Below are 11,471 nucleotides of genomic sequence, written 5' to 3' on the forward strand. Positions count from 1 at the left end.
CCTTTATAATTGGTAACAAATGCTCATACATACAGTTGCTTGGTGGTGATAAAGATTGACATTTTCTGAGCGTCAAACATATTCAGAATATCTCCAAAAGGCAATTAGAATACAAAAATGACTGTATTATTTTTGACTGTTTACAAAAGGATGCATTTAGCAGAAGTTCTCAATAGAAGTGTCATTCACAAGGCCACTGATAAAGCAGACAGGTGCGACTGAGATTAGAGGTGTGACTAAGCAGCTGTCAGTGCTTTCCCAGAGAGGAAATATCAAGTAATTCAATTTAAAAGGATCCTAATTCACTTGAAAGATTAGGGAATTTATTTGTCTTTGCTGTCGGGAGAAGTTTTGCTGAGCTATTCCTATTTCTTTCAGTCTCGAGCATTTATTGTATTTTTAGCTGTAGTACAATTGAGAGTGTAATTTAACACGATCAGCACTGTTAATTGAATCTTGGAATATGGGAATCACAAAACTGAAAGTAGACAGCAATTGACAGGCAAAAAGCGTTTATTAAAGTAGTACTACAATGGCGAGAGGTTTGCAAACCAAAATCATATTATTATTGATCTTTATTTGCGTCTCACACAGCAGACTATTCTTCAGCATCCTTAGCCTAAAACAAAGAAACAGATCAAATATCATTTTAGTTTAAAATAAATCTATAACATAATCCTTTGAATGTGTTTCCTTACCCTTCCGAACTCACGACTCTTGGCCCTCATCTTGTTGACCTGAGACTCTGCAATGTCAGCACGCTCCTGAGCCTCCTCCAGTTCATGCTGCACCTTCCTCAGACGGGACATGTGAGTGTTGGCCTGCTCCTCCTGTACAAACCGAAAGAAAATAATGTTTGACCATAACCTTGGAACAACTTAAAGTACCGGTAAACATTTTACACTTTTATACTCACAGCTTCTTCCGACTGTCTCTTGTATGCTTTGACTTTCAGTTGCAATTTGTCCACCAGATCCTGCAGCCGGTTAATATTTTTCTTGTCTTCTTCAGTCTACAATTTGAGAATCACAGTGAGAAGATATTTTCTCAGGTTCTTCTATGGGGTCCATCAACTGTACATTATGTCCTGTACCTGATAACTCAGTTCCTTCACTCTCCTCTCATATTTACGGAGCCCTTTGACAGCATCAGCCCCTCTTCGTTGCTCGGCATCAACCTCTGACTCCAGCTCACGCACCTAATTATAAAGTATTTTATTTTCTTGTTCTTATGTCTGACTTTGCATAATAACAAAAGTGTATTGTTAATCCTTACCCTAGCCTCGAGTTTCTGGAGCTGCTTTTTGCCGCCCTTCATGGCCAGGTTCTCAGCCTCATCAAGACGATGCTGCAGGTCTTTCACAGTCACCTCCAGGTTCTTCTTCATCCTCTCCAGGTGAGAACTGGTGTCCTGCTCCTTCTTCAGCTCCTCTGCCATCATGGCAGCCTACAATACATTTACAATTCATGAACGTTGTTTCAAAAACAAAGGTGAGTCTTTTAAATAAAGTTTGTTTTACACTCACGTCAGTGATAGCCTTCTTAGCCTTGTCCTCAGCATTTCTAGATTCCTGGACTGCATCCTCTACTTCTCCTTGAATCTGGATTAAATCTGTTTCCAACTTCTTCTTTGTGTTGATTAAACTGGTGTTCTAAAGAAGAAATAGTTTGAATTTATACATGGATCCTCATTGATTGGAAAATATGTAATAAACAGAATGTTTTTATACCTGAGAGTGGAGGAGCCCCACGCGCTCGCTGGCGTCCACCAGCTCTTGTTCAGCCACTTTGCGGCTTCTCTCAGTTTGCTCCAGAGCGGCTCTGAGCTCCTCAATCTCAGCCAGCATGAGGTTGTTTCTACGCTCCACCATGGCCACCTGCTCCTTCATTTCATCTTGACCCCTGAGGGCCTCGTCAAGGTGCAGTTGTGCATCCTGTGGAAGACACAGTAACTTTATATAATGCAGTGTGACTGTTTTCACTTGAACAGATCTAGCACAAGCACCTTGAGCTGGCCCTGCACGTTCCTCAGTTGTTTCTGTGCTTCAGCAGCCTGCCGATTGGCGTGGCTCAACTGAACCTCCATCTCATTCAGGTCTCCCTCCATCTTCTTCTTGATTCTAAGGGCATCGTTTCGGCTCCTGATCTCAGAGTCCAAAGTGCTCTGCATTGTCTCAATGACTCTCTGGCTGTTCCTCTTGATCTGCTCAATCTCTTCATCTTTTTCTGCCAGCTTCCTGTCAATTTCACCCTTGACCTGAGTCAGTTCAAGCTGAACTCGGAGGATCTTGGACTCCTCATGCTCTAATGTGGCCTGTAAATAAATCAAATAATCTTCAATCAGAAAACATTGCAAAATCTAGAAAGAATTTTTTTTTTTTGATGATCTGTTCTTACCTCAGCCTCCTCAAGTGCAGTCTGGATTTCTGTTTTCTCATTTTCCACAGTCTTTTTTCCTTTCTCAAGCTCATGAATAGTCTTACCCGTCTCACCAAGTTGTTCGGTGATATCTGAGATTTCCTCTGTAAGTTAAATTACCATATTAAATCAATTATGTTTTAAAATCTATGTTGCAGTTATTTGACAATTCAAACAAAAGTAGAAAAAATTAAGTAGGAAGGAATATAAATTGTGGCCATACGTTGCAGGTTTTTGTTCTCTCTCTTTAGAGTCTCCAGATGGTCCAGAGCCTCCTCATAGGAGTTCTTTAACTTAAACATCTCAGTGCTAAGAGATCGAGCTTCTTTCTGAGCTCCCTCCAGTTCTGCCTGGCTCTCTTCATACTTCTGTTTCCACTCTGCAAGGACCTAAAACATTCACAAATCTGTCACTCATATCTGTTTTGCAAAAGTGCCCAATTCAGAACATCAGTAGGAACCCAACCTTATCAAAGTTTCTTTGCTTTTTGTCCAGGTTAGCGGCGAGAGCATTAGCTCTTTCCACATCAATCATCAGGTCTTCCACTTCACCCTGAAGCCTCTGCTTTGTCTTTTCCAGAGAGGCACATTTTGCATTCACAGCCTCAATGGATTCCTCTGCATCCTGGAGACGTTGGGCCAGCTTTTTCCTTTAAAGAAAGATTCATTCAAACATTAGGATAAGATGAAATGCCTGTGGCTGGACAATCTCACTGACTCACTTGGCTTCCTCCAGCTCCTCAGTGCGCTGAATGGCATCAGTCTCATATTTGGTTCTCCACTGAGCCACCTCACTGTTTGCCTTGGACAGTGCGCGCTGCAGCTCAGCCTTGGCCTCCTGCTCTTCCTCATACTGTTCTCTGAGCAGGTCACAGTCATGACGGGACGATTGCAGGCCGTGTGCCAGGGCATTCTTTGCCTATGATATTTTGTTATTAAATTACAAATGAATCATACAGTGCTGCTTTTTGCCATTGCAGAAGTATTGTACCTTAACTTCTTCTTCAATATGCCTCTTCAGCTCCTCAATCTGCTGAGTGTAAGCCTGTTTGCCTCTAGTTAGCTGAGATACCAGGGCTTCCTTTTCCTCCAGCTGGCGTGACACTTCACCTTTGTGTAGATTAGTAGAGTATTATTATTACATTAATGCTATAGAATAGTGAGTACTATTGTTTTGTCAATTATTTTCGTCTGGCATTACAGCATATAGGGGAGTATGTCTCACCAGATTCAGTTTGAAGCCTGGCTCTGTGTGTGCTTATATCATTCAGCTGACGAACATTTTCATCATTTTTGGATTTTATCTCACTCAGCTGATCCTCTAACGTTCGGCACATTTTTTCAAGATTTGTCTAATAGAAGACAAAAAAACATTACCAAATGATGACGAATGAAGAATCAGCCCTTAAATTGTGTCACTCACTTTAGATTTAGCAACAGCCTCCATGTTGCTTGTAAGGTCGTCAATCTCCATCTTATATTCACTTTTCTCCTTCTCTAGTTTCTGCTTGACCCTCTGGAGGTTGTCGATCTGCTCTCCCAGTTCAGCAACACTGTCAGCCTGCTTCTTGCGCAGAGCAGCAGAAGTTGACTCGTGCTGCAGAGTGGACTCTTCTAAATCTCTCCGCAGCTTTTGAAACTCTGCCTCACGTTTCTTGTTCATTTCAATCTGAGCGGAAGTGGCTCCACCAGCTTCTTCCAGCCTCTCACTGATCTCTTCCAGTTCCCTGGAGAGATCTGAGCGCTGTTTTTCTACTTTTGCCCGAGCAGCGCGCTCAGCCTCGATTTCCTCCTCCAGCTCCTCAATACGAGCCTGAAACAGAATGTGACAATAATACAGTTTTTGAAAATAATAACAAATGCATGAATTATTTTTTTTAATCACTGAGATGTTGTTTACCTGAAGCTCCTTTATTTTTTTCTGTAACTGGATTCCCATCGACTGCTCATCTTCTATCTTACCCAGGAGCTGGCTGATTTCAAAGTCTTTCCTGGAAAACAGGAAAACTCGTCAGCAGCTATCGCAATGTGGGTCAAAAAAGTTAACTAAATATATGTTAATCATACTTCTTAATTTTCTCCTCAGACTGCTGCTTGTCATTCTCCAGATCCATTAAGGATTCTTGAGCAAGTTTAAGATCTCCTTCAAGTTTTCTCTTTGCTCTCTCCAGATCCATGCGGAGCTTCTTTTCTTGCTCCAGAGAACCTTCAAGCTATCATAACAGAAACAACCATTGCTTACACTTTACAGCATTTTGACCATTTGAAATCACTATATATTGTTTAAAAGCTACTACGTACATCATCAACCTGCTGCTCCAGCTTGGTCTTGGCCTTGGTCAGAGTGTTGACTTTGTCTTCCTCTGCCTGAAGGTCATCAAGGGTCTGCTGATGGGCCTCTTGGAGGGCCTTTTTCTCCTTGGTAAGTTTGACGATTGTTTCATCCTGAGAGGCCAGCTCCTCTGTGAGGTTTTTGACCTGTAAAATAGAAAGATGAATATGCATTCATACTTTTACATCACCTTTTGAGTACAATCTAAACCTTGTTCTCCGTGGCATGTTTCTCCTTCTCCACTTTGGCCAACGTGAGCTCCAAGTCGTCAATGTCTTTTTTCAACTCGGAGCATTCGTCCTCCAACTTCCTCTTCTTTGCTGTCAGCTCAGCGTTGATCTCCTCCTCATCCTCCAGTCTCTCAGACGTCTCTTTGACTTTGGCCTCCAGCTGAATTTTGGATTTGATCAGCTGCTCACATCTTTCCTCTGCATCTGAAAGGGTTTCACTTTCCTAAAAAAAAACGGCAACCAATTGATAATAATAATGTTGATTCTTTGAGGTCTTCACCCTCTTAAAAAATTTAAAGTGTAAAATGTTGCATTTGATTCATCAGATGCATTTGATACTTACAGACTGCACTTGCAATGCCAAGTCGTTCTTCTCTTGGAGAAGAGTAACCATTTTCTCTTCCAGCTCTTTCTTTTTGGCCAACGCCTTTGCCAGTTCCTCCTTGGTCTTTTCAAAGTCCTCTTTCATATGGGCCATTTCCTTTTCAGTTTCTGCACTTTTCAGAAGAGGCTTGATTTTGAAGTACAACTTCATCCATGGCCAGGTTTTGACATTCATGAATGAGCGTATGTTGTACTGAATGGAGTAAACGGCCTCTCTGCAGAAGACAAATATATACTTTTGAAACGCTCACAAAAATATAACAAACATAAAGGCATGGATTATTTTACCTCCTTTCCATCATCTTGACAAACTCTCGCCTCATGAGGAAGCCTCTGCAGAGAGCCTGAGTCATAGTGACCAACTCTGCCAACTTCTCATCTCTCATCTCCTCCAGTGTACCAAGAAGACCAGCTTTGAAAAACACCTATAGTGACACAGCACAACTAATAATAAGGATACCGGTGTACACAGTACAAGTGAGCTTTTATAATATAAACTACATGATACCTTTGTATGTCCAAATTTGTACTGAGTGTGGTCGACATCAATAGAGCCCAGGAGTTTCTCTGAGGCCTTTTTGTTGTCAATAAACTGTCCCTCTGGGATGACACTGGCATTCAATACTTTGTATCTGAAACATGTATGGGTTCAGTTTTTATTATTATTTGTTTTTTCAATAAATCAATAAATCATTAAAAACAATTTTGAACTACCTCTGCTTGAAGTCTCCATAGAGGACTCTGCTGGGAAAGCCCTTTCTGCAGATGCGGATTCCCTCCAACACTCCATTACACCTCAACTGGTGGATGACCAGGAAGTTCTCCATCAGACCTATGGATTAAATTGTTGTTATGACCAAACATATTACAAAACTTCTCAGCAGCCACACAGCACCTACCAGGGGTCTTTGATTCATTGGGAATCAAGCAACGTACAAAATGGGGGTGGGTACACCTCAAATTTGTCATGAGTTTTCCCAAGTTCTCCTAAAAAGTTATATGAGAAACATTTGAATACATAATACATTTGAGTTAACAGTGATTGATTTTATCTATTCTTACTGACCCTGAACAATGCCGAGACGGTCTGGAAGGAGCCACCCTTCTTCTTTCCTCCTTTCTTTGCGGCACCAGCATCAGCTGTTTATATTCACACCCAGTAAATAAAAGCAATAATAAAGCTTTTTGATAAGGTGATGTTAAGATCTTACCATCACTTCCGGCATGAGATGCATACAGAAGGGCCAACAGCTTGACCGAGGACTTCTGATAGAGCTGAACCACTGAGTCGTTCAGAGGGTCTTTGTTCTTATCCAGCCAGCCCGTCACGTTGTAGTCCACAGTGCCAGCATAGTGCACCAAAGCAAAGTGGGCCTCAGCTTTACCCTTCGCTGGCTTTGGTTTCTCAAAGGACTTGGTTTTACCAAGATGCTGGTCATACAGTTTGTTTTTGAAGGTAGTGTCTGATGCCTTTGGAAACATACACTCCTCTTCAAGGATGGAGAAGATTCCCATTGGCTGGTAACACAGTAATGATGTAATGATGCAATGTAAAGTATGTAAAAGCTTTAGTATTATTATTTAATGAAATACCTTCTCAATAAGCTCAATGCAGGCAGCCAAGTCCATACCAAAGTCAATGAACTCCCATTCAATGCCTTCTTTCTTGTACTCTTCTTGCTCCAGGACAAACATGTGGTGGTTGAAAAACTGTTGCAATTTTTCATTTGTGAAGTTGATGCACAGCTGCTCCAAACTGTTATACTAGAAGGCAATCAAAAGTATATTTTAGGGAAAAAATACAACTTTGCTATAGATTATAGGCAATGTGTGTGTTCAAAATAATCTTACATCAAAGATTTCAAAACCGGCAATATCCAGGACTCCAATGAAATAGCTCCTTGACTGTTTTGTATCCAGCATTTCATTGATGCGGACAACCATCCACAGGAACATTTTCTCATAGACTGACTTGCACAGAGCGCTCACAGAGTTGTTGACCTGTAATTTGTGATCAAGACACACATATATGGATGTGCAGATATGAACTCAATAATCTCAAATGCAGATGTACTTATAATGTACCTGTGGCACAGTTTGACCCTTTGTAACAAACTCATTTCCGACTTTTACTCTGGGATAGCAGAGAGCTTTCAGCAGGTCAGCGGAGTTCAGGCCCATCAGATATGAGATTTTATCAGCGACTAATGAAAATAATAAAAAATGAAGTAGCAAAATAAAAAGACCATTTCATAAAGGGGCAGAGTTGTATCAAAAGTGTTATAGTCACCTTCTGTGCCGTCAGGCTCGGCCTGTTCTTCTCGCTGCTTCTGCTTGAACTTCATACTCCCATGATGCATCACAGCACCAGTCAGTTTGTAGATGCTAGCCTTCTCTTCAGCAGTGAAGCCAAGGATGTCAATGGCAGTCTGAACAGTTAGTATTCATTAATTAGATTTTGTTAAACAAACCAAAAAATACATTCAAAAATCTTATCTCACATCAGTGGCAATGAATTCTTCAACGTCATCGATACTCTTCACAGTGATTTCTCCCATACTGATCATGGGAAAGTCATAAGGGTTTGTGGTGATCAGAAGAGCCTCTGTGAGAAGAACATATACTAAAGTGTAATGATACCCTCTCATAGACAATGTACCAGTATAATCTAAAAGTTTCCCTCACCAATAAGTTCAGGTTTGTGTCCTGTGGCCAGCTGGTAGAAGATGTGGTAGCTCCTCTCAGCAGACAGCTGGTAGGTCACTCGAGACTTCTCCAGTAGATCTGTAAAACAGTAACAATGTGTCAGGATTGGGTTGTATAAAAAACCTTAAATCTGTATGCAGAGTCTCACATGTTTCAATATCAGCTGAAGCTAACTTTCCAGTCGTCCCAAAATGAATTCTGATGAATTTACCCTAAAAGGCAAATTATACATTTAAATACAACTATTAATCAAAAGCATTTATTCATGGAATGACCATGTTATTATTAACTGCTACTAAAATAATTAAAACAAGTCGCTGTCACTGTGAACTTAAAATGAATCAAAGCACTTACAAAACGAGATGAGTTGTCGTTCCTCACAGTTTTGGCATTACCATAAGCTTCCAGCAGTGGGTTTGCTGCAATGATTTGATCTTCTAGCGACCCCTGTGTATAATCATACATTTAGAAGCACTTCAACTGTGTTGCTATCATATTCTTAAGTTACACACCTTCATCTTGCCTTGAACAGCAGTCTCTGCCTTCTTTCCTCCAGCCACTGCGATTGTCGCAAAGTACTGGATGACACGTTTGGTATTGACAGTCTTTCCAGCTCCGGATTCTCCGCTACCAAAAATCATTGTCATTAATATCATTATTTAACTTATTTATCTTATGACTTCTTTGCAAAGCATGAATTTTCTTATACAATGGAGAAAACTATGAAAACTCACGTGATCAGGATGGACTGGTTTTCCCTGTCTGTAAGATATCATGCATTTCTGAGTAATGGGATGTTGTAAACTGTAAATACCTTTTTCACAGAATAAATAATACCTTGGAGCATGAACTGATAGGCGTTGTCAGAGATGGAGAAGATGTGGGGTGGAGCCTCCACTCTCTTCTTCCCTCTGTATCCTGACACAACCACTGAATCATACACTGGGAGCCACTTGTAGGGGTTCACAGTCACGCAGAACAGCCCCGAGTAAGTCTGTCAGGACCAACAGCAAAAACAGAGATAAGACGAGTAGAAGTTTCTTGTTTATGAAGTGACAGCTTCACTCACGTAGATCATCCACGCTGCATAACGCTCTTTGAGGTTATAGAGCACAGAAGGCTCACTCAGGTGGGTCATCATGGCCATGTCCTCGATCTTATCATACTTTGGAGGGTTCATGGGGAAGATTTCGGTGTCTTTCACATTGAGAGTCTACAACGAGATCAATAACGAATAATTATATCAGAAATCAATAAATCAAAGAATATTTTCATAAGTTTTCATCTGTATTGTTTTAATTTGACTATGCCAATACATTACGTGTATGAAATTGTATGACTGTTAGGTTATGTGCCAGTATTTCTAAATAAAGTATTAGACTTCACACTGTAGTTCCTGTCTCACCTTCCCACAGAGTGTGTCGACGGTGGCTTTTCCTCCCTCTCTCTTGGTGAGTTTCCCCTTCAGGTACATCTCTTTGGGCTCAGTCACAAAGTAAGCTGTTTTAGCATCAAATGGGGTGGTCTGAGCCTCTATCCGCTCTCGTTCTGGCTTCCGGAGGTATACGGCCGCCGGGCCAAAGCACTCCATTTCCGCATCTCCCATTGTGGCACTTTACTGCAGGTAAGTCAATGAAATGATTAATAAGTTTAATAAGTAATTGGTTACTATTTTTTCTTTATAATATTTCTGCATATTAGGTTTTCAAATAAGATCAGCAACAGAGTAATGAAGAATACATTTTGAAGCAGGGTTTCTTCTATCACATTTTACAAGCTGCCTTGTAATTGTCATATTTAAATATTGATGAGCATTATGCTGATTAAACATTACATTGGCAATAAAACAAATTTCTGTTCGACAAGACTTACAATGCAACGTTTAAAAAAATGTATTATAGTTCAAATTGCCAGTGGATTTATCTTACCTTGTTCCCTCCCTCTGGATATGAACAGTGGTTGATGGTGTGATGCTGAAAGATATTAAACAAATTCCTCGCATTAATAAGTGAAATCAAAAAGTAAAAATAAAAACACTTGCAGCAGTCAAAAGTCCCAGCATTAACAAACACACGATCCCCAGCTTTGAGTCTGTGGGGTCTGCCTGGCACTGAGTGGTCATGCCCTGCATTGTTCCATAAGCTTCAGGATTTTCTTCTGCTAATAAAAGACTGTAACTCACTCACCTTGAGTCGAAGCCTGTTGGTCCTTGGAGTCTGCGCTTCATTCTTATATAGAGAGATCAGTGTACAGTCAGCACAAATGTTGCTCTTTATATGGGCATGTCATTTTTCATACCACATACTCCTTCTCCTTCATCTTATTGCCCCGCCGAAGACGTTCCCTGTAACTGCTCCAACAATAAAAGTTTGTGAATAAAATTACTCCAAAAACAATGTTGTATGTTGTTGTTGTATGTATCTATTTTAATTGTTGACAAATTATTATTTAAATGTACGAAATGTTTATGGGTGATTAGAGGCTATTACTATGAAAAGCGCAGGTTTTTTTTTTTTCATTAATAGACTAACTTAACTTAAACTATTATAATAAATAAAAAAACAGCTTGCTGATGTATTGTTTTCTCTATAGGTAATGTGTCAGGAATGTTTCTGTTCTTATTTTCTACTACAATACCATTTTAATTAAAAGTGACAAATGTTTTTTAAAAGAACCTCTGGTGCCAAGCAACAGTACAGCATTGAGGTGAAGACAGGTTTAAAAGAATATAGATAGATCCCAGTCTTTTGTTTTCCTGAATCACATATTGGTTATAGGGGCACAGACATTGTTTCAGTCTTTGGCCTAATCTCCTTAATGCACCTTGGCACTGCACAGGTTCTGGCTTCAGCTGTGGAGAAGCTCTCATAGGTCACTGATATTCTATTGCAGAGGCCTTGCAAGACTTTCCTTTTACGAAGCAGAAGACTTGGACCAACCAGTTGCTAATCTAAGACCCTGTGGAAAAGATTATATTTTATTATTCTAGTGACACTAGTGGAGGTCTGTATTTTGTAAAACCCCAAAGTTAATTAGATCTGTTCCAAAATTAGGAATGATAACAGCACTGAGAAGAATATTCTTCATGATAGTAGATATGTGCTCAAAGGTATAGGCCTAAGAAAGGAGGATTTAGTTGAATATCATGATATTTTATATGATTTGATTTATTGACTTTTATATATTTGTTTGTTTAACTTGTATATATTTGTTTGTTTAACTTTTATATATTTTATATTAGTATTTCTCCGTTCATATAAATACATTCAGACCATGCTGGATATCTTAACCTTAAACAAAACTGTAATAATTATTCTAGTAAAAACAGCCATATCTCATTTGCCAAAATATGATAAATGGGATTATTTACAACACAAGTTATGAGAGATTCTCAGCTTTTGAA

At 39.9% G+C, this 11,471-nt stretch overlaps 1 protein-coding gene across 1 annotated transcript; it reads right to left on the reverse strand.

Moving 5' to 3' along the window:
• Positions 1-495: 495 nt before the first annotated feature.
• Positions 496-10,144, reverse strand: LOC140365799 (myosin heavy chain, fast skeletal muscle). The gene is made up of 40 exons (XM_072452360.1): positions 9,997-10,144; positions 9,474-9,686; positions 9,138-9,281; positions 8,906-9,062; positions 8,803-8,830; positions 8,581-8,695; positions 8,423-8,515; positions 8,217-8,280; positions 8,048-8,146; positions 7,864-7,967; positions 7,653-7,791; positions 7,448-7,566; positions 7,214-7,363; positions 6,956-7,126; positions 6,574-6,880; positions 6,429-6,502; positions 6,262-6,349; positions 6,077-6,194; positions 5,871-5,994; positions 5,651-5,787; positions 5,322-5,577; positions 4,959-5,201; positions 4,718-4,894; positions 4,484-4,629; positions 4,317-4,407; positions 3,840-4,229; positions 3,642-3,768; positions 3,408-3,526; positions 3,139-3,335; positions 2,883-3,066; positions 2,641-2,806; positions 2,397-2,521; positions 2,005-2,313; positions 1,730-1,933; positions 1,526-1,651; positions 1,276-1,446; positions 1,094-1,198; positions 917-1,012; positions 699-830; positions 496-619 (listed from the first exon to the last, which is right to left on the reverse strand). The coding sequence occupies exons 2-40, from the start codon at positions 9,672-9,674 to the stop codon at positions 599-601; spliced, it is 5,817 nt and encodes a 1,938-aa protein (XP_072308461.1). The 5' UTR covers positions 9,675-9,686; positions 9,997-10,144; the 3' UTR covers positions 496-598.
• Between the last annotated feature and the right edge of the window lie 1,327 nt (positions 10,145-11,471).

Source organism: Eucyclogobius newberryi, unplaced genomic scaffold (genome assembly GCF_026437365.1).
Source record: "Eucyclogobius newberryi isolate DKJ021-1_F unplaced genomic scaffold, fEucNew1.0.hap1 SCAF_19, whole genome shotgun sequence".
Lineage (NCBI taxonomy): Eukaryota > Metazoa > Chordata > Actinopteri > Gobiiformes > Gobiidae > Eucyclogobius > Eucyclogobius newberryi.